Source organism: Leptidea sinapis, chromosome 13 (genome assembly GCF_905404315.1).
Source record: "Leptidea sinapis chromosome 13, ilLepSina1.1, whole genome shotgun sequence".
Classification (NCBI taxonomy): Eukaryota; Metazoa; Arthropoda; class Insecta; order Lepidoptera; family Pieridae; genus Leptidea; species Leptidea sinapis.
Genome location: NC_066277.1, coordinates 14,838,277 through 14,858,711, shown reverse-complemented (window position 1 = coordinate 14,858,711; position 20,435 = coordinate 14,838,277). Strand labels below are relative to the sequence as shown.

At 35.8% G+C, this 20,435-nt stretch overlaps 1 protein-coding gene across 2 annotated transcripts in view; it reads left to right on the top strand.

The window, feature by feature from the left end:
• Positions 1-20,435, top strand: part of LOC126967629 (organic cation transporter 1-like) — a 51,907-nt gene that overhangs the window by 14,309 nt on the left and 17,163 nt on the right. The window contains exons 3-4 of one of the 2 annotated variants that reach the window (XM_050812191.1): positions 6,150-6,192; positions 9,360-9,467. In XM_050812191.1, coding sequence (XP_050668148.1) covers positions 6,150-6,192; positions 9,360-9,467 — 151 coding nt within the window. The remainder of the gene's footprint in view (positions 1-6,149; positions 6,193-9,359; positions 9,468-20,435) is intronic. The other variant, XM_050812192.1, reaches the window with a different exon arrangement.

Genomic DNA, 20,435 nt, shown 5'->3' with positions numbered 1-20,435 from the left:
GTTTTGGAGGCAAACGTGGCCACCATTTTTTTTTGCAACACTCAGCTTTAACTCATTTACGAACACCCAAACTCGTGACTGATTTTTTGTTTCGGGTTCGTACGCGTATATCCAGGATTCGTCACCTAATACGATGTTGTGTACAGCATTTGAGGATCCTGCGTGGAATCTTTCGAGAGTTCTGACGCACCAAGTAACGCGAGCCGCTTTTGGATCTTCACAGAGCAGATGCGGTATCCATCGGGAAAACAACTTTTTTACACCTAATTGTTCATGCACGATTATTTGTATTTGACTCACGCCAATCTCTAAAGTTGCCCGAATTTCGTGGTATCTCACATGTCGATCTTCCTCAATCAGCTTACGTACAGCATCAACGTTTTCTTTGGTGACTGTAGTTTTTGGACGACCTTGACGGGGATCATCACTGAGCTTGACACGTACACGTTGAAATTCAGCAAACCAGCGATAAATTGTGGTTTTGGATGGGGCTTCATCACCAAATGCAGAAATCATCTGGTCAACACACTATTTTTGTGTTAAACCACATCGAAAGTCATAATAAATCATCGCTCTAGAATTTTCTCGAGTCAATTCTATTTTCTCAACGACTAAACAAGTTTGACAAGACCTTGTGACAAGACCGAGAATCTTTTTTAAAAAAAATAAATGGAATTCGATTTTTAAAACCAAGGAGATTTCAATTAAAAAGATTTTGATATGACAGAAACAGTGGAAATATTCCATTCTCGATACTTTTAGAGCAGCCTATGTAATACAGGATATTAAATAAGCCTGATTTTTGCTTAACATAGCCGCACTAGAGCAGTAATAAGTATTTTCTGTTATCCCGGCTACGTAATATATTCAAAATAATATTAATTTTAATACTTGCAAATACTTATATACACCTTGTTCTTGTTTATGCACTGACATGGCCTCAAATTATGATATCATCCCAACCGTCTTGATTTTAAAAATTGATTAAATCAATTTTTCAATCAAATCAAAAACAATCAAATCAAATGTCCCATCGTTAACTCATCGCGTCAGTAGATAATCGAGAAGTCAAATTAAAAAAGGAGATAAATGTACTAGTGTTCGTATCCTTTCACCCCACTGCTTCATACATTCTGTGCTGTATAAATAGTATTTATGTAAAATGACTAGTTATATATTTTTGTTTTCCGTTCTACTGATATTATATGGTTTTCCTGCATCTATAAATAATAACATTGCTGTTAAAAATGTCTATTTTGCGTGTTTTTAACTCTGTCCACGTTTAGCGCTTGCGGTTTTCGATATAAGTTTGACAAGGCAAATTTTAAAATATTATTATATCTTGAAACAAAAATATCACGTTTATTGTATGGGACCACTGGACAGGCTGTTAAATATGTTTGACACCAAATTTTTTGTGCCTATTTGAAGTGCCACTCGCGAGCGTCCAGAGAACTAATTTTGACGTGTAATACAATGGGCTGCGAAGGAACGTACAATACTCTGAAGTATTTTTGCATATTGAGTTAATTTCGTTCGTTTTCCGTGTTATTTATACTCCAAGAATAAACAGTATAAGGTACACAATTTTTTTGTAAATAGTTTGCCACCATCTATCGATGTTTGCTGAGGTCGTCATCACTAGTTTTATTACCGCAGACTCTCGCTATGGCCAACAGCGCCCAAATGGCGAATATCAAACAAGGACAAAAGCACTTTGACAGCCGCCAGTCCAGTGGTATATAGTAGGGGTCAGTGATGAGAGTCCCCATAAACATTGTTATAGAGACAACATAAATTTGCAACTGTCTATCACGGTTTATGATGCCTGGTGACAGACGGACAGACGGAGGAACAGACTTACGGATGGATAGCGAGGCATAGTAATAGGGTTCTATTTTACCCTTTCGGTATTGCACCATAAAAAAACTTCGCTCCATAAAAAATGTTCGTCTGCGCCCAGCCTAAGATATGATGAATTATTAGCATGGTATATTTTCAGCGCAGTTACATATCAGTCTCTTAATTAATGCTCACAGTTGTATGTTGCAGGCAATATCTATAAATAGACAAATACTCAATACATACATACTCTTTTGTGTTGAATATAGATAGAGTTGCACGAGTCCAGTTAAATCCCATTTTAAATATACCTACAAATGATTTCTTTAGTGTTAATTCCGCCAATACTTGTTTTTAAAACAATTCGACACGTGTTTCGCCTCTACACGAGGCATCCTCTGGACGTGTTGTCTCGCCAAAATCTGGCACGAGACTCAATAATGTCTCGTTAAATCATTTGTGTAATTATGAATTTCCGCAAAGTAACGCCTAATTCAATAAATTTCCCATTTTAAACATTTTTCTTTTAATATTGACACACTCTTACACAAATTATCTTGCCCCAAAATAGGCATAGCCTGTACTATGGGTACAAGACAACGATATATTTAATACAATATACTTACTTAAACATACATAAATACAAATAAACGTCCATGACTCGGAAACATCATATTCATCATAAAAATGATTGCACCTACCGGAATTCGTACCCAAGACTTCTAGCACAGTAGGCAGGGTCACTAACCACTGGGCTATAGGGGTCGTCCTTCCATTCCATTCAGTTTTTGAAGCGAAAACTTCTTTTGGGGCACCGCACACACATTGTTTCGTAGGCTCAATCGGGTGAAATCGGAACCACCGAGTGTACCCGAGCGAGAAAGATAGAATTAATCTATATATATAAAAATTAATTGCTATTCGTTAGTCTCGCTAAATTTTGGATTTGGAAAATTTAGGTCTTGATTTATCTGTGGGAGTCCAGAGAAGGTTTAAAAGGTGAATAAATAGGAAAATGCTCGGAATTAAATAAAAACAACAAATTTGTTTCTCCTTTGATGTGTCCATACATAATTTCTATGAGAGAATTTATTGACGCACGGTTTGACAGTTCTGCTGTGAAACAATTTCATCACGACAGCAGGGTGCATATTTTACGAAGTAATTCTTGATGTTATGATATATTATTGACAAATTCATAAAAAAAAAACATTATTTTATTTATTATAAACATAACAACGTCTGTCGGGTCAGCTAGTACTTAATAATTGTCATTATTAATTCAATAGTTATTATTGGTACGTAATAATTATAATTTTAGCAAAGTTTTTGGTTTACATTGTGAGGTTAGTGTGTGTAGTTAGTGGTTTATCGTGCTTATATTAAATTAAATTAATTATTTCATCCTCATCATCAACTCCGTCTATCGCTAAATTTTATAAAATATATAAAAAAAACTTTAGGAGTCCCCCATACTTAGAACTGAAACTCATTTTTTTTTCATCAAACCCTTACGTCTGGAGATCTATGGATAGGTCTTCAAAAATGTTCAAGGTTTTAATATATTAATATTATTTTTGTTTGCATATAGTTTGCGCGAGAGGCACTTCCAAAGTGGTAAATTGTGTGCCTGTAACATATGCTGTACGTAAAAAATATATGCTGTATGTAAAAATATATGCTGTACATTACCATCCAAACTTCCATTGAAAATTGGTTTGAACGAGATCTAGTAATATTTTTTTTTTAATACGTATAAATGATGAGAGCTCATTTGTACTGTATGATTTATAGCAAAATTTTTTTTAATTTTTCAATAATTTAATATCATTTTTCTTTCTATATAACTTTAATATTATGTTACTTGTTGCTACGGAACCCTACATTGGCGAGTCCGACTCCCACTTAGCCGCTTTTTTCAATGACTACAACGCATTGTGAGCGTATTGAGTTTTCGGTCTATGAGCGTAACATATCCACAACACTGGTTGATCAATATGCATGGACTAGTCGTGACATATTTGCGGTAATTCTTTACAAAGTCGTGCCACATTGTTTGCTCTCTAGGTACTCATTCAATTTACAATGTTGGTAACATGCGCCATCTTTAATTTTGAAGTTATACTTCTTTTGGCGCGATGGAGAAAAATGATGAGAGTGAATTTTTTCACCCCTACACCTGAATTCTATATCGTGAAGTTAGTTCTAGGTGGCATGAAAATCGATAACTATGTTCAAGTTGTATATTCTAGTATTTTTATATTTAGAACACGAGTTTCGTAACAGTACAATTAAAGAGTGTGAATAAGTAAATATTATTTTGGTGTTTTTATTAAATCAATTTCATATACGACGGTGATAGTATTTACTAATAATTTATTAGTATATCTATATATATTGAATATTAGTGATAAAACTGATTTAAATAAAGTGTTTTGAGTGCTTTTATATATTTGAGGTAAATTGTCGGTATGTATAATTTATTTACATCGTTAATTAAAAAGTATTACATTATTATATAATTTTTTTTTTTATTTCTCGTATATTAAATTTTTATGTATAAATAAAAAAAAATCTATACGTGTTTATATTAACCTTAAATGCTGAGTGTTTATACTATCTTTGATCTTAACTTTTTGTTAATATTTGATTTAGTTTTCCATACGCCAAAGAAGTATATAACTTCTAACGCGTGTACATATTAAGTACACACACTCTTTTTTTTTAACGAAATAATATATTTATTCCAAAATGTATTTAAGTATGAAGTATGTTATTACTTGCATCAATTCTAGTTGCAGACTTTATTATAATTTTTTTTATGAAAATGAGGGACGAGACGAGCAGGACGTTCAGCTGATGGTAATTGATACGCCCTACCCATTAAAATGCAATGCCGCTCAGGATTCTTGAAAAACCCATAAATGCTGAGCGGCACTACAATTAATGAGCTCATCACCTTGAGACATAAGATGTTAAGTCTCAATTGCCCAGTAATTTCAATAGAAGCAGTAATGTATACACATTACTGCTTCAATTCCACAATAAATTACATGTTTTTCACTTTCTCAATGCAGATATATTTTCTTATTTTGCCTGCCTTTTATAGAAGTGTGATGCCACACTGAAGTTTATGGTTATCAGATTTTAATGAAACTTTATGGCTGAGGACCGACCCAAAGGCGTTGAGGAATCGAGCGGGGCTAGGACACCTCTCTCGCACAAGATCGCCATAGTTTTAAATCAGTAGTATAAGCATTTTAATTTATTACAAACATATTAGAATTTTCTTTACAAAACTAACAAAACTATGCTATGTTAAATAGTATTGGTGTACAATTAAAAACAAAAAGTACAATTTTTATCTAGATTGAATGATTAACATGGCTCCAACTGTAAAAGTTAGAAGTATTTTGTTGTTTATGTCACAATCTATAAAAAGTAGAAATGTTATTTTATTGGAAATTTCCTATTTGAGAATCTTTTTTGAAATTTCTTAAATATGAATAGTTTATGAAATATTGGCAAAAAACGAAATCCCATTTTTTTTTATTTTAATTGTTTATAACTTTTGCTATTTTTTATGTGCTAATACACACTTTTGGCACATTTTTCTAGGCGTCACTCCGGATCCAATGAGCTATCGCACATAATTTTAAGAGCAGTATCTCTATTTTGTACCATTTTCAACTTGTCGACTAGACTAAAATATCTATATCATATAATAAAAAATTCGGTGGCAGCTCATTTTACATAAATTCAATACAAAATATTTATAATTTTTTTATTTTATTCATGGTGTATTATATTAAGAGGCTAATAATTTATTTATTGCTCCAACAAGGTGAGCATCTGTAGGTACAATTTCTTAATAACTAACAAAGACATATTTTTAGGTGACACCCCAATTATAGGTGCAAATCTAAATTAAGTAACAAAACGGACATAAACAGAGCATTACATACGTTTGAGCAAATTAATATCAAGATATTATAAAATTAGAAAAAATAATTGAAATAGACAAGAGAAAATTTAAGGGTATATAAAACATCAACTACACATTTCTGCTGCAACATACAATATAAATGTTAAAAAATTATGTTAGCATGATTTAAATTATATCGCTGGAGGTCGTGGGTTCGAGTCCCGCATCGTTCATTAAATTTTGTTTTTCAAATTTTATTTATGATTTAAATTACTTAAAATTATGAAGGCATTTTGAAGATTGCCAAATTCAAATAAAAACCTCTTACTATATCCATATCCACACTTTTTTTCTTACCCGGCATTTCCTTTTTAACTTTCAGATTCGGTGGAATTGGAGACGCAGAAATGAATGAAGGTACTACAGTAAGTTTATCTATACGTACACATAGGTTACTTATTTATTTATTTGATTATTTTATGAAAATATGGAGACGAGCAGGACGTTCAGCTGATGGTAATTGAAACGCCCTGACGATTATAATGCAGCGCCGCTCAGGATTCATGAAATACTCAAAAATTCTGAGCGGCAATACAACTACGCTCGTCACCTTGAGACATAAGATGTCAAGTCGCATTTGCCCATTAATTTCACTAGCTACGGCACCCTTCAGACCGAAACACAGCAATGCTTACATATTACCGCTTCACGGCAAAAATAGGCGCCGTTGTGGTACCCATAATCTAGCCGGCATCCTGTGCAAGGAAGCCTCCCACACATGTGGTGTACGGATGTGAAACGTGGAATCAGGTCGAACAGCACTTCAGAACTCAGCACTCTTTAACAAACGCTCTTTTCCTGTCCACCAAGCCCTGCACCACCAACCAATCAATCCTTCATTTCTGGAGATGTGGCCAAAGAACTTCAGAACTTGATCTTCAATTTTTTCAAGATGGAATTAAGAGATATGTCTAAGGGATCTTCAGGAGTCGCCTCCAACACCACATTTCTAAGTCATCAATTTAGCGGCGGTCTTGCAGTCAAGGGGTACCAGGTTTCAGCTTAGTTTTGGTGATCCTTCTGTCCTTCCAGATCTTATTGAGCTTCTCTTCTGAATACTGGTTATAGCACATCGCCTTCGGATTTCTAACTCACAATCAGATTAGATAGATCTGGATTGGCACCACCTCATAGTTGGCTATGCGTTGAATTTCTATTTATTATTTACGCGATCTACTATCATTATTTTGGTCTTTACTCTGATAACGGCCAGTCCGAATTCAAGGCTGGTTGATAGTAATACTCCATATGTTGCTGGAACCGCACTTTGTATAACGCTAGAATGCGGGCCAGTTTGTTTGTCAGTTTCTTAGAAGCCTTTTTTTTAAAAGCTTCCAGATTTCGTTTGTCAGATTGTCTCAGAGAAAAAAACCCTTTTTGTCGTATCACCGCTCTTCGACAACACTTCCCTTAAAGCCTCGCCTAGTATCGGGATATTGGGTCTCGAAATCTCGAGCGATTGTGAATTTCGTGGCCATCTGGAGGGCAAAGCCAAATTGGCTTCGAAGAAACTGGACGTCATTAATAGAGCACGGCAATACTTCAAGCCGGCTCACATTCTAGCGCTCAAAGCGCAGGTCCGGCCACACATGGAGTATTGCTGTCATCTCTGGTCTGGCGTATCCCAGTATCAGCTCGATCCATTTGACTGCGTGCAACGTAGAGCAGCTCGAATTGTCGGGGACCCAGTACTCTGTGAACGGCTGGATCACTTGGCGTTGCTTAGAGATGTTGCTTCATTGTGTGTCTTCTACCGCATTTATCACGAGGAGAGTTCCGAAGAGCTGTTTAACCTGATTCCTGCCGCCAAATTCCACCTTCGGCACCACACGCCCCATGTTAGGATATCATCCCCACCATCTGGATGTGTGGTGGTCCTCCACAGTGCGGTTGTCAAAGAGCTTTCTTCCACGTACTACAAAGCTGTGGAATGAACTTATCTTCAAAAAAAGCGCGTACACCTTCCATAAAGGCCGGAAACGCTCCTGTGATTCATTGTGGACGGCGGTGATTACCTAACAACAGGTGACCCGTACGGTCAATTGTTCTCCTATTCCGTAACAATTAAAAATATGTCCACTTAGTTGGCAATCCCTTCAAGTTTCTAGGCGGGACATAAGGGTATGTTGTCGAAGAGCGATGATACGACAAATGTGTCTTAGTAGTTTAAGGAGTACACTTGAGCCTTCTTGAGGTTATGTAGAACAAGAATAATTTAACCCCATCCCGCAACCTTCTCAAGAAAGGCCTCGGATAGAACATGCAATTTTCTGGCAGGCCAGGAACCTGTATGGCCCGTCTAAGCGGCATCTCCAGTACTGAAATCTTTACCAGTGGGAGGCTCCTTTGCACAGGATGTCGGCTAGATTATGGGTTCCACAACGGCGCATATTTGTGCCGTGATGCAGTAATGTGTAAGCATTATTGTCCGTAACTAGTAAAATTACTGGGCAAATGAGACTTAACATCTTAGGTCTCAAGGAGACCAGAAGAAAAAAAGTGCAGCTCAGAATTTTTGGGTTTTTCAAGAATCCTGAGCAGTTTTGTATTGTATCAATAACCATCAGCTGAACGTCCTGTTCGTCTCATCCTAAGGGACTTGATAATTGACAATAAGTTGTCTTAAAAAAAATCTGCATTACTATGGAATGTTGGAGAGATCCTACATGCCATTGATATGCGTAAGAAATAGTGTAAGAGAAAAGTTCAATCCATTCAATACCGAACAGTCAGTAATGTGTGTCTTAGACAAGAAATAAATTTAAGTGACAATTATAATATTGTTGTTGGCGTTTAAGCTGATTCCAAAAAAAAGCAAAAATACCTCATATCTCCACCAAGAAATCGATTAGAATTTTTTTTCGTATGAAAGTATATACTTCCTCCCAAATAGATCCTTTTATAAATTCAGATATGATGTTTAAATCTATAAGGACTTGAGGAAACTCCTCAAAATTTATAGCCACACAAAGAGCGTTTTAATTATTTTCAACAAAAAATATTGGGGTACTCCAGCGTTCACGGGCTTCGGGTTCGACATCAACAACGAGTCGACGACCTGTATGCTGCGCTCATGTAACCATAAATAACAGATTTGTTTGGGATGTTAATACTAAAATTAAAAATTTCAACGCCCATCTACCCGTTTATTTAATTGTATTCTTTATTTATTAATTACTAATGTATTTTTTAAGTTTTCTTAGAGTTTGACTTAGATTCCATTATGTAACCATGATAAATAAATTGTTATGTGAATGATTTAAATATAAACATGCAAATATTTTCTTTGATAACGCGAATGTTACACATTTAAATAAACACTTTTAAAGGATTCAAACACGTGTAATTGTAACTGTTTTTACATTAGATTTAATCCCCCTGAAAACGAGATCTGGAAAGGTCTTGAAACGTCAGGTTAACTAAAATAAAAATGTAACTTTTACGCAAAAATCTAATGTAAAAACGTTTTAATCCTTTAAAAGTGGTTCATTGAAACATGTAAATAGTAATCAAAACAAATATATTTGTTCAGGAGCTTCTAACTCGTGTTATAAATTCAAGTAAAAGTAAGGAGCCAAGTGATTGTAAACATGGATGGAAATTCAGTAGAGATTTGTACAAGAACACCTTGGTAACTGAGGTAAGTGGAGATATTTCTCACGAAAAGTCCTATACCCTGACTTAACTTTACTTACACTAAGTAAATCAAGTATGGTCACTTATTTCTCCTGACTTAATTTGACATACAAAGATTGGCTGAGGGAAATGAATTTCACACATTTAGATTATATTTTATACGTCTAGATAAAGCCTATGTATGACATCAAATTTTTTGTGCCTATTTGAAGCGCCACTCGCGAGCGTCCAGAGAACTAATTTTGACGTATAATACAAATGGCTGCGAGAGAAACGTACAGTACTCTGAAGTATGTTTGCAATTTGAATTAATGTCGGTCGTTTTCCGTGTTATTTTTTTTGTGGATAAATAGTTTTAGTGTTGGTGTTTGCTTAGCTGCGGTTGGTATCACTAGTTTTAGTTCCGCTGACTCTCGCTACATGACCAACAGCGCCAAAATGGCAAATATCAAACAGGCACAGTAGAACTTTGACAGCCGCCAGTCCCGTGGTATATATTAGAGGTCAGTGGTGCGCATGCATCCGGTTATGGCTATGTGCAAGACAGCCGCTGGAATCGCTACAGCTTGGTGTGTACTGCCACAAGCTCTGTCCTGAGACACCAATCTATTGCTCCGTAGAAGATAATTGGTCTTATGATTGCTGTATAGAGCCATCTACCTATCTTCAGAGCAAGACCACAGGTTGTCCCTATCTAGTCTTCTGCACAACCAAAAGATGATGTACGATTTTTCCAGCTAGTGTTCAAAGAGTTTATTCCAAAGCTTACTATCCAGTATTAGCCCCAGGTATTTTACTTCTTTAGTAAGGCTTTGTTCGGTGTTGAACAGCTTTGGTAATTTAAGATTACCAAGGCTGCGTTTGTTGGTAAAGTGTATTAGCATTCATACATTCTTCAATAATCTCAAAAGTGTATTAAGAGCTGCATAAAACGCTCTCAAATGGTCACATTACTAGAATCGCGAGGTCATACGCATAGCCCGTAGTGTACAGTTTATTTTTGTTTAGCTTTGTGATGAACTCATCCACGACAGGGTTTCAAAGAAGTGGCGAAAGTACCACTCCTTAGGGCAACCAGTTGCCACTACACATCTTGTGCTGGTGTTCAGTCAATCGTATCGCCATGTGCCTCAACATGCTGTCTATCCACGCGGCAATTGTAGGATCTACATCATGATCGGCTAGCGCTCGGCCTATGCTGGTAAAATCAGTGAGCTTAACTCCAAAAAGATCTCGTCCAGGCCTCCTGTTTTAGATGAAATCTATTGAGTTATGTGTATGGGTCGTCAAAATTAATTAATAATAATGCTAGCTTGTACAATGCTAGACAAATATATAATTGATAGTAGCCCACACTCACTTCGGGTTTCAATATAATATAAAATACACACTGTATTATTAATCATGAATAGAGAAAATACTTCCTACTAATATTATAAATAGGAAGTTTGTAAGAATGAGAGAACATTATAAAAATACTTAGTTCAAATTTACATACACACAATATAGTTGTTCGAACACTTATACCTGGAAAACGGCTGGACCCATGTTCATGATTTTTAATTTGTTAAAGAATAATAAAAAATCACTGAAAATTTTACGAAAAAAGAAAATACTTTCTTTCATTTAAAATCATTAACACAATTTTTAGAGGCTATTCTTATTTTATGGAAAAGGAGGACTTACGAGCTTACGTGTGACCTGGTGTTCAGTGATCACCACCGCCTACATTCTCTTGCAACAACAGAGGTATCACAGGAGCATTGCCGGTCTTTATCTCTGGATCTACTGAACCGATTTTGAAAATTCTGTTAACAATAGGAAAGCCAAATTTTTTGTGAATATCATATCTAATATGCTGTTTAATAATCCAAAAAGACTGTTTCATAGTAGTCGTATTAGAAAAATATATAATGTAATTGAAAAAAAAAAACAATCGAACGAAAAAAACTTATTTATATAGCAAACCAACGTTCGCCGGATCAGCTAATTTCTGTATATAATACTTACAACAACATAATAATATAGTTAAATATACATATCAACAAAATGTGCAAACGTTAATGTGATGAAAAGTAAATATATCGTTCTTTTCCATCTATAGTTGGGCATGTGTTTACATTTTGGTTAGAGAATTTGTGTGAGAATGTGCCTAATATTAAAATGGCCGTATAACCCGCAGCGACTCCTTGACACCATAATTCGACTTTTGAAACCTGTATGATTAATGCGACGCAATTAACTGTTAAATTATTCATATTATTCATAACGTAGGTTTATTCTGAATCAGTATTCGTTGATCAAAACAAATAAATCAAATCGTAATCTTGTTGCACAATTAACCAGTTATAAGCGTTATAAATCACTGACAATACGTTATTTAAGATATTCAATTTATAGAAGACCATCCAAGTAATACATAGAATAATATATATTATATACTTTGTCTAGGCAATCCATTCTATACCGAACAGTCAGTAATGTGTGTATTAGACAAGAAATAAATTAATGTGACCGTTATAATATTGAAAAATTAGTTGGCGTTTAAACTGATTCCAAAAAAAAAAGCAAAAATACCTCATATCTCCGCCAAGAAATCGATAAGATTTTTTTTTCCGTAATAATGTATTTACTTACTCCCAAATAGATCTTTTTGTAAATTGAGATTTGATGATTAAATCTATAAAAAATTGAGGGAACTCCTCAAAATTTATAGCCACACGAAGAACGTTTTAATTATTTTCAACAAAAAAAACATGAAAGACATATTTTCCTAAACTGATGATGTCACAAACTGTCAGTGGAATTATTTACAGGTAAGTATTTCACGTGTGGTAACATGATAGATAAGTGTATATAACCAACCAAACTGAAAAGGAATGAAGACGTAGAAATTTCTAAAGATGTTGAGTGTATGGAAGAACGAAGACTGCCTTACAGAAAATCTCTGGAATAGAGTAAAAAGCATTATCCACTCTGTTAGGCACAATGCGATAAGATACCTCAAAACATATGTTTTTCAAAAGAACTACTACATACAACTTTTCGAGGAGGATGCTTAACAGTCAGGCGTCAATAAATTGAGACTTTACACAGACGGCTCCAAAATGGCTGCTGGAACTGGTGCCGGAATCTTGTCACAGGAACTGTACATACTCACTTCAATTGGGCATACACAGCTCCATCTTCCAATGTGAGTATGTAGCCATCAAGGGAGCTGCTAACACAGTACTAAGAAGGAAAGTACATGGCCAGAAAATCAGAATTCTCTCTGATAGTATGGCAGTACTTACGGTGCTAGAAAAATCCTGGAACAAGTTGCCTCTCACAACTGGGTAACTCTACAATGGATAAGGGACACAGCGGTTCTTTGGGTAGAGATGCAGCGGGAAAAGCAAGGCGGGCATCGGCAACCTAAGTCGCTGCTCCATTGCCACTACTGCCACTGCCTTTCACCCATATGCGCTCATAGATATGCTCTCTCACCAACAAACTACACAACAACTGATAAACAGTCGAAAGAAGCGATACTTGCACTGTCGCCCAAACTGGCAGTGGACACATCATTGATGGGCTCCCTAACGGGTCACATATCACTAAACAAGCACCTTTTCACAATCGGGGTATCGGACAGTCCTAAGTGCAGAGGCTGTCTAGCCGAGGATGATACGGTCACTCACGTTATCCTGGAATATGCGGGCGTGGCCAACCAACAGGCAATAACCTTAGTAAATACGAGGTCGCTCTAAGTAGTCTCCGAACACCCCAGGAATGTTCTGAACTTCTGGAGCTGGTTGTAGTAATTGGCCAATACTGCAAAATGGCCAACTAAGTGGGTTAATTGCGGAAACAGGAGCCCCTACACCAGATCATACCTACAATACCCATATAGCTCAATGATTATGCCGTATATGGTTTTATACTGGATGAGCAAACTGTAAGCGATGTAAATATTCTAATAATATTTTAACAAATATTAATAAGAGTTACATCTGAGACATACACTTATTGAACTAAGTGGTTGATGAATCGTTTTGTACAAGTTACCTACTTACCTAACATATAAAGTTCCGTAATGCCTTTATGCACAAAATGTTCAGTAACTATTCTTGTTACACAAAAACGTTTGAAGTGTACAAAATGCAATAACCAATACCATTCTGAATGTGTTGGTTATAATAATAATGATACAAAGTCACGATCACAGTGGATATGTTCCAGTTGCTCCCCAAACACTAAACAATGTAATTTAAATAGCACTTCCACAGTGTCTATAGAAACGCAGGCAACCAATTCTACTATATCGTCAAGTGTTATAAGTAAAATTGAGAATAAGATTATCGACGTAATTACGAAGGAATTACCGAGTATTATTCGGGAGGTTCTGGTTTCGGAGTTGGAACCAATTAAACAGCAGTTACAACAACTAAAGGATTCCACCGCAGTTCTTAATAATCAATACGAAGAATTATTAGAAGTTGTCAATTCCAAAACCACGGAAATATCATCTCTCCGCATTGAAAAAGACACCCTATGTGATACCGTAAGCGAGTTAAAATCTCGAATTGGGTTTATGGAGCAAATTGCACGACAGAGCAATATAGAAATTATTGGAATCCCGGAACATAGAAACGAAAATACAAAGAAAATTGTCGAACAACTCTGTAGCGTAGTTGGGTTTAACCTTTCATCGTCAAAGAATATTTTATTGGCTACGAGAGTTGCTAAGTATAATCGTGAATCAAATAAGCCAAGAGCCCTTATATGTCAGCTTCCTAACAAATTAATGCGCGACAATTTACTTGCAGCTGTTATATTATATAACAAGACACACAAAGACACTAAACTCTCCTCAACGCTATTGGGCATTGCTGGTCCCCAAGTGCCAATATTTGTGAACGAACACTTGACGCGAGCCAACAAATCCTTGCACGCTGATGCCCGAAAGAAAGCCAAAGAAAACGGTTATAAATTTGTTTGGGTAAGAAACAGTAAAATATTTATCCGTAAAGACGAAAATTCTCCCTCCAAGACTATTTTGAGCCCGGAACAACTGGAAAAGTTATTTAAATAATTTTCTTATTTATTTTAGAATTCTTGTTTATATTGTTTTCTCACCGTTCTGTTTAGATTTTAATTTAATTTAATTTATATGTCTATTAATTTAAATGTTTTTAATAATGCAACATTAGATATATACTACCAAAATATAAGGGGAATGAGAACTAAGTTGGAGGAGATTAATAAAAACGTATTATTACATAATTATATGATAATTATACTAACTGAGACCTGGCTCAATAGCAATATTTATGATGGAGAAATATTTGACGATCGCTATGAGATTTATAGACGTGATAGGCAGTCTAATTCTTCATATAGTAATAGGGATGGTGGCGGTGTTCTCATTGCCGTACATAAATGTATTAAATCTCATAGAATGACCTCTTTTGAAAGTATTGCTGAAGACTTATGGGTAGAATTAGAGATTAAAATTGCTAATGGGTTTGACAAATTAAGCTTATGCGCCGTATATATGTCTCCTCCTATTGATAAAACAGTTCTTCAGGCCTTTTTCTCGAAATCATCTATTGCTGTAAATGAATCTAAGAAACATTTGATAATTGGGGATTTTAATATGAGTTTTATAAAATGGACCAGAGAGGATGATAATAAATTTCTGGAACCCATTAATTTTCAAACTCCAATAGGTACCTCTTTGATTGACCACATGGCTTTTTGTAATAGTAAGCAATTTAATTCTGTGTTAAATAAAAATAGTAGAGTTTTAGATTTGGTGCTGTCAGACATAAAGAGTGTGACGGTAGTGGAGACATTCGATGCTATCTCAAGTACGGATTATCATCATCCACCATTAAATGTATCGTTAGACCTGCTTCAAATGAGTTATTTAAAAGAAAAAAATAATGTCCGTGAAAATTCTCTCAATTTCTTCAAGGGTGCATATGAATTAATAAAAAGTGAAATTTCATCGATAAACTGGTTGTCAGAATTAAGTAGCTGTATGGATATAGATGCTATGGTAACGAAATTTTATTCCATTTTACATAAATTTATAAAACTACATGTTCCTAAACAATTCAAACGAAATTATAAATACCCTCCCTGGTTCACACATAACCTAATTCAAGTGTTGAATGAGAAAGAAAAGATACGAAAACGCTACAAAAAATATACGAATGAAATGGATAAACTACAATATAACTTATTAAAAGAAAGATCTCGTGTGCTTATAAATAGTGCTTATGAAAAATATATAAAAAAAATAGAAGATAATATAAAAGTAAACCCAAAAATGTTCTGGTCTTACATAAAATCTAAAAGAGGTAATACAAGTGTAATTCCATCTTTAATGAAATTAAACGATAGTTCATCGAACGATGGCACTGAGATTGCTAACTTTTTTGCTGAGTTCTTTTCATCTATATATAATAACACATCAAAAATTGTATCACCACAAAAGGATAGACACACTACATCAAAATTTAATAAAAATAGTACAAATCACCTACAGGTAAGCGAAACAGAAGTTAAAAATAAGTTAATGTCTCTTGTCATTAATAAAAGTGCGGGAACTGATGGTATACCTCCCGTATTCTATTAAAAATTGTGCTGCGGAATTATCGATACCTTTATCAATAATTTATAATAAATCTCTGAGGGATGGTATATTTCCAAGTGAATGGAAAAAAGGGAAGGTGGTGCCTATATTCAAGAAGGGTAATAAATCGGATATTAAAAATTATAGACCAATTACTGTACTAAGTACTCCTGCCAAAATATTTGAATCTTTTGTCTGTTCCCAAATCTCATGGGAAACTAAACATTTAATAAGTGAAAAACAACATGGTTTCGTTAAAAAACGATCAACCCTTACAAATTTGATGTGTTTTGCTGATTCTGCTATAACTGAAATGAGCAATGATAAGGAGGTTGACGCTGTGTATACAGATTTTAGTAAGGCGTTTGACAAAGTCGACCACACCCTGCTAATAAAGAAGCTAAGAGATGCATACTGCTTCTCAGAAAGTGTTTTGGTATGGTTAGAATCATATTTAGCTCATCGACCACAAGTAGTTAAAATAAGTGGGTATCAATCTAGAGAATTTCAACAAACATCTGGTGTTCCTCAAGGCTCTAATTTGGGACCATTATTGTTTACACTGTTTATAAACGATATTTCCAAAAGTATTCAAGAATCAAATTACGAGTTATATGCAGATGACTTAAAAATATATCGTACAGTTACTTGTTCAGAGGATCAAACGAAACTACAGAATGATATCCATCGTGTAATGTTATGGTGTAAAAATAATTTGATGGAACTCAATGCGTCCAGATGTCATTTTATAAAATTTTCTAGGAAACGAAAGAAATTGGAGAGTAAATATCATATTGATGGCATACAAATAAACCAAATAAACCATATCAATGATTTGGGTGTCATTTTAGACGAGGAGTTGAGATTTGATAAACATATTGACAAAATAGCTCACAAAAGTTTTAAAATTCTTGGGTTTTTCTTACGTAACACCAAGGCTTTTACATCAATTCCTACGCTTAAAATACTATACTATTCCCTTGTAAGATCTCAGGTTGAATACAATTCGGTAGTTTGGTGCCCCTATTACAAAACGTACATCACTAGGATTGAGTCAGTTCAAAAGAAATTTATATCCAAATTGAGTTATGTCACTAATAATTACACTATTATAAGTTACAAAGACAAATTAAAATTTTTCAATATGAAAACCTTAGAATTGCGAAGAAATGCGTCACAAATTCTTTTCTTATATAAATTATTAAATAATCAATTAGACTGTCCATTACTTCTAACTAAGATTGGATTATGTGTACCACCTTATCCTTGTCGTATTAGTACATATCTGCCAGTACATGTACGATTTTTCAGAAACAATTATGGCTCAAATTCACCTATCCAACTTATCTCAAAATTATATAACAGTAAATTCCATAGTAATAGTAGTATAGATATAAATTTTAATACATTTGGAATTTTAAAAAATACGCTTTTGAACCCTTATAATTTGGATGTATAAAATTATAGTTTTTAGTAATAGTAAACACATATTGTAGTAGTATTACTTAACTTACAATAATAAATGAAGGCAACGCTGTGCATACCTATGAGTTAGATATACAAATATAAATATAAGAAATTTTATATTATAAGTAGTCATAATATTAATTGTGTGTCTAGTTGGTAAGCCTTTTCTAATAAATAAATAAATAAATAAATAAATGATTAGTGACCCTGGCTACTGAGCTAGAGGTACCGGATTGAAATCCTGGTATTTGCCAACATTTATATGTTGTATATGGATGTTCGTTTGGAGCAAGATAATTTGTGTAAAAGTGTGTCAATATTATGTTATTGTTATTATTTCTGCAATAAATATAAGTTACTAATATAAGCAATCTGCTAGTGGAAGTCCCAACAAAAATGGTGAAGCCATTTCAGAGGACATCATAATAACATATTACTATTTTATAGGTTATATAGGTTATAGGTTATCACGGGCTATTATCCGCAACTCGACGACTACAGCGCGCCTATTTTGCGTGGTGAGGAGGGCGGCTAATCCTGCCACCCTAGTTCCTCAAGGTAATGTATCAAACCTCTGATGTCACCCATGACCTCGGGGAGAGTCCTCGGTGACCCCAGGTGTTTGGCCCGGTATGAGGCCACACTCCTACACTCCAAAATGACGTGTGCGGCCGTTTCGTCCGCCTCCGTGCAGGCTCTGCACAGTGGGCTGTCGGTGACACCTATATTGAACAGATGCTTGTTAAAAGGGCCGTGACCCGTTAGTACATGAGTTATTTTCCGTAACCTAGGTCGTGGAAGTTTTACTAGCTTGCGAGAGAGCTTGGGGTCTATTTGTGGTAGAGCTTCTTTTGCTTGTCTACACCCACTTACGTTCATCCAGTACTTATTATGTAATTCCTTGGTGTGTTGGCGTATTACCTTCGTAGGCCAGCTAGGCGGGAGAGGGATAGTTGGTTCTGGTCCTTTTGCTGTCATCGCTGAGCCTCTCCTGGCCAATTCATCAGCGGCATCATTCCCTCGTGAGTTACTGTGTCCCTTTATCCATTGAAGAGTTACTTGGTTGTTATTTTCGCATAACTCCCTCAGACATTGGTGACAGTTGTATATTAGCTTAGAGGTGATAGTGTGGCTTTGTAGGGCTTGTAGTACTGATTTGCTATCTGAAAGGATGCGGATGGAGTAGTCTTTTACCTTTCGAGTCAAAGTAGCAGTGACTGCTTCTATGATACCCATACATTCTGCTTGGAAGACAGTGTTATGAGCTCCTAGTGATGCAGCTATTCTTATATTTAGGTCATCCGAGAACACTCCGTATCCCGTGCCCGACCTTGTCTTTGAGCCATCTGTGAAAATCCTGAGGTTTTTTGTACTGAGGTCCTCTTTCAGTTCTTCATGCAGCTGTATTTTGTATCTCTTATCGAATATGTATTCCTTTGGAGATCTATCACTTACTGCCAACAGTAGAGGCTCCTTTTCAATCACCTCATTTAGAACCTCTGGGTGTGGGGATTGAGTGGTTTTCCAAAGATTTAATGTCTTCAACCTTACTGCGGCGCAGGCCGCCTCTTGTTTTATATAGAGGTGTAGTGCCGGAAGATTCAGCATAGCTTCTACAGCCGCGGTAGGTGTAGTTCGCATACATCCTGTGATAGCCATACCCGCTAGTCTTTGGAATCGTTGCAGTTTATTACAAGTAGTGATCAGCTTGGTGCGTGGCCACCATACAACTGCGCCGTAACATATCATAGGTCGTATCACAGCTGTGTAGAGCCATAGTACGATGTTCGGGGCAAGTCCCCATGTCTTTCCCAACATTCTACGGCATTGCCAGAAGGTTACGGTAGCTGTATTTATTTTTGTTTCCAAGTGGGCCGCCCAGTTTAACTTGCTGTCAAGTATAACTCCTAAGTATTTCACTTCGCTGTTTAGTTGGAGTTCGGTGTTAAACAGTTTTGGCAGTTTATAGTTACCCAGGACTCTTTTGTTTGTGAACATTACCAATTCTGTTTTATGTGGGTTGACTGATAGGTCGTTATCTATGCACCATCTTTCCACGATTTTCAATGCTGCATTTGTTACTTCACATGTAGTACTGGCAAACTTTCCGCTTATTAATATAGTTAGGTCGTCTGCGTAGCCTACCGTAAAGTAGTGATTTTCGTTTAGAGTGGTAATTAGATCATTTACTACCAAGTTCCATAAAAGAGGTGAGATAACTCCTCCTTGGGGGCAGCCTATAGCTACAAATGCTTTCTGTGTCTCACTTTCATTTAGTAAAATCACTCTGTGTTTGAGCATGTTTTCAATCCATGATGACAGAGTTGTACATACTCCATGGCGGTGTAATGCTTCTTTTATTTTTGTAAATTTTGTCTTATCGAAGGCTCCTTCAATGTCCACGAAAGTTCCTAGACAAAAGGTTTTTTCCGAAAGTGCGCCCTCTATAACGTTCACTACAGCGTGGAGTGCAGATTCGGTGCTTTTACCCTGACTGTATGCGTGTTGGTTGGGGTGTAGGGGTATGTTCTTAAGGTAATTCTCCCTCAGTTCTCTTTCACACAACCTTTCTAGGGTCTTTAGGGTAAAAGAGGTAAGGCTTATGGGTCTGTAAGATTTAGCGTTTGAATAGTCACTTTTACCTGGTTTAGGTATGAAGATCACTTTAACTTCCCTCCATATCCTAGGGATGTATCTATGCGCTAGACACGCCCTGAAAATGTTGATCAGCCGGTTGTGGAGACCTTCTCCTCCCCATTGCAACAAGGCGGGAAAGATCCCATCAGGTCCTGCTGACTTAAAGGGGTGAAAGGAATTTATAGCCCACTTTATTTTATCGGTTGTCACCAACTTGTGTGCTTGTTGCCAGTCAGCTTCCTCAGC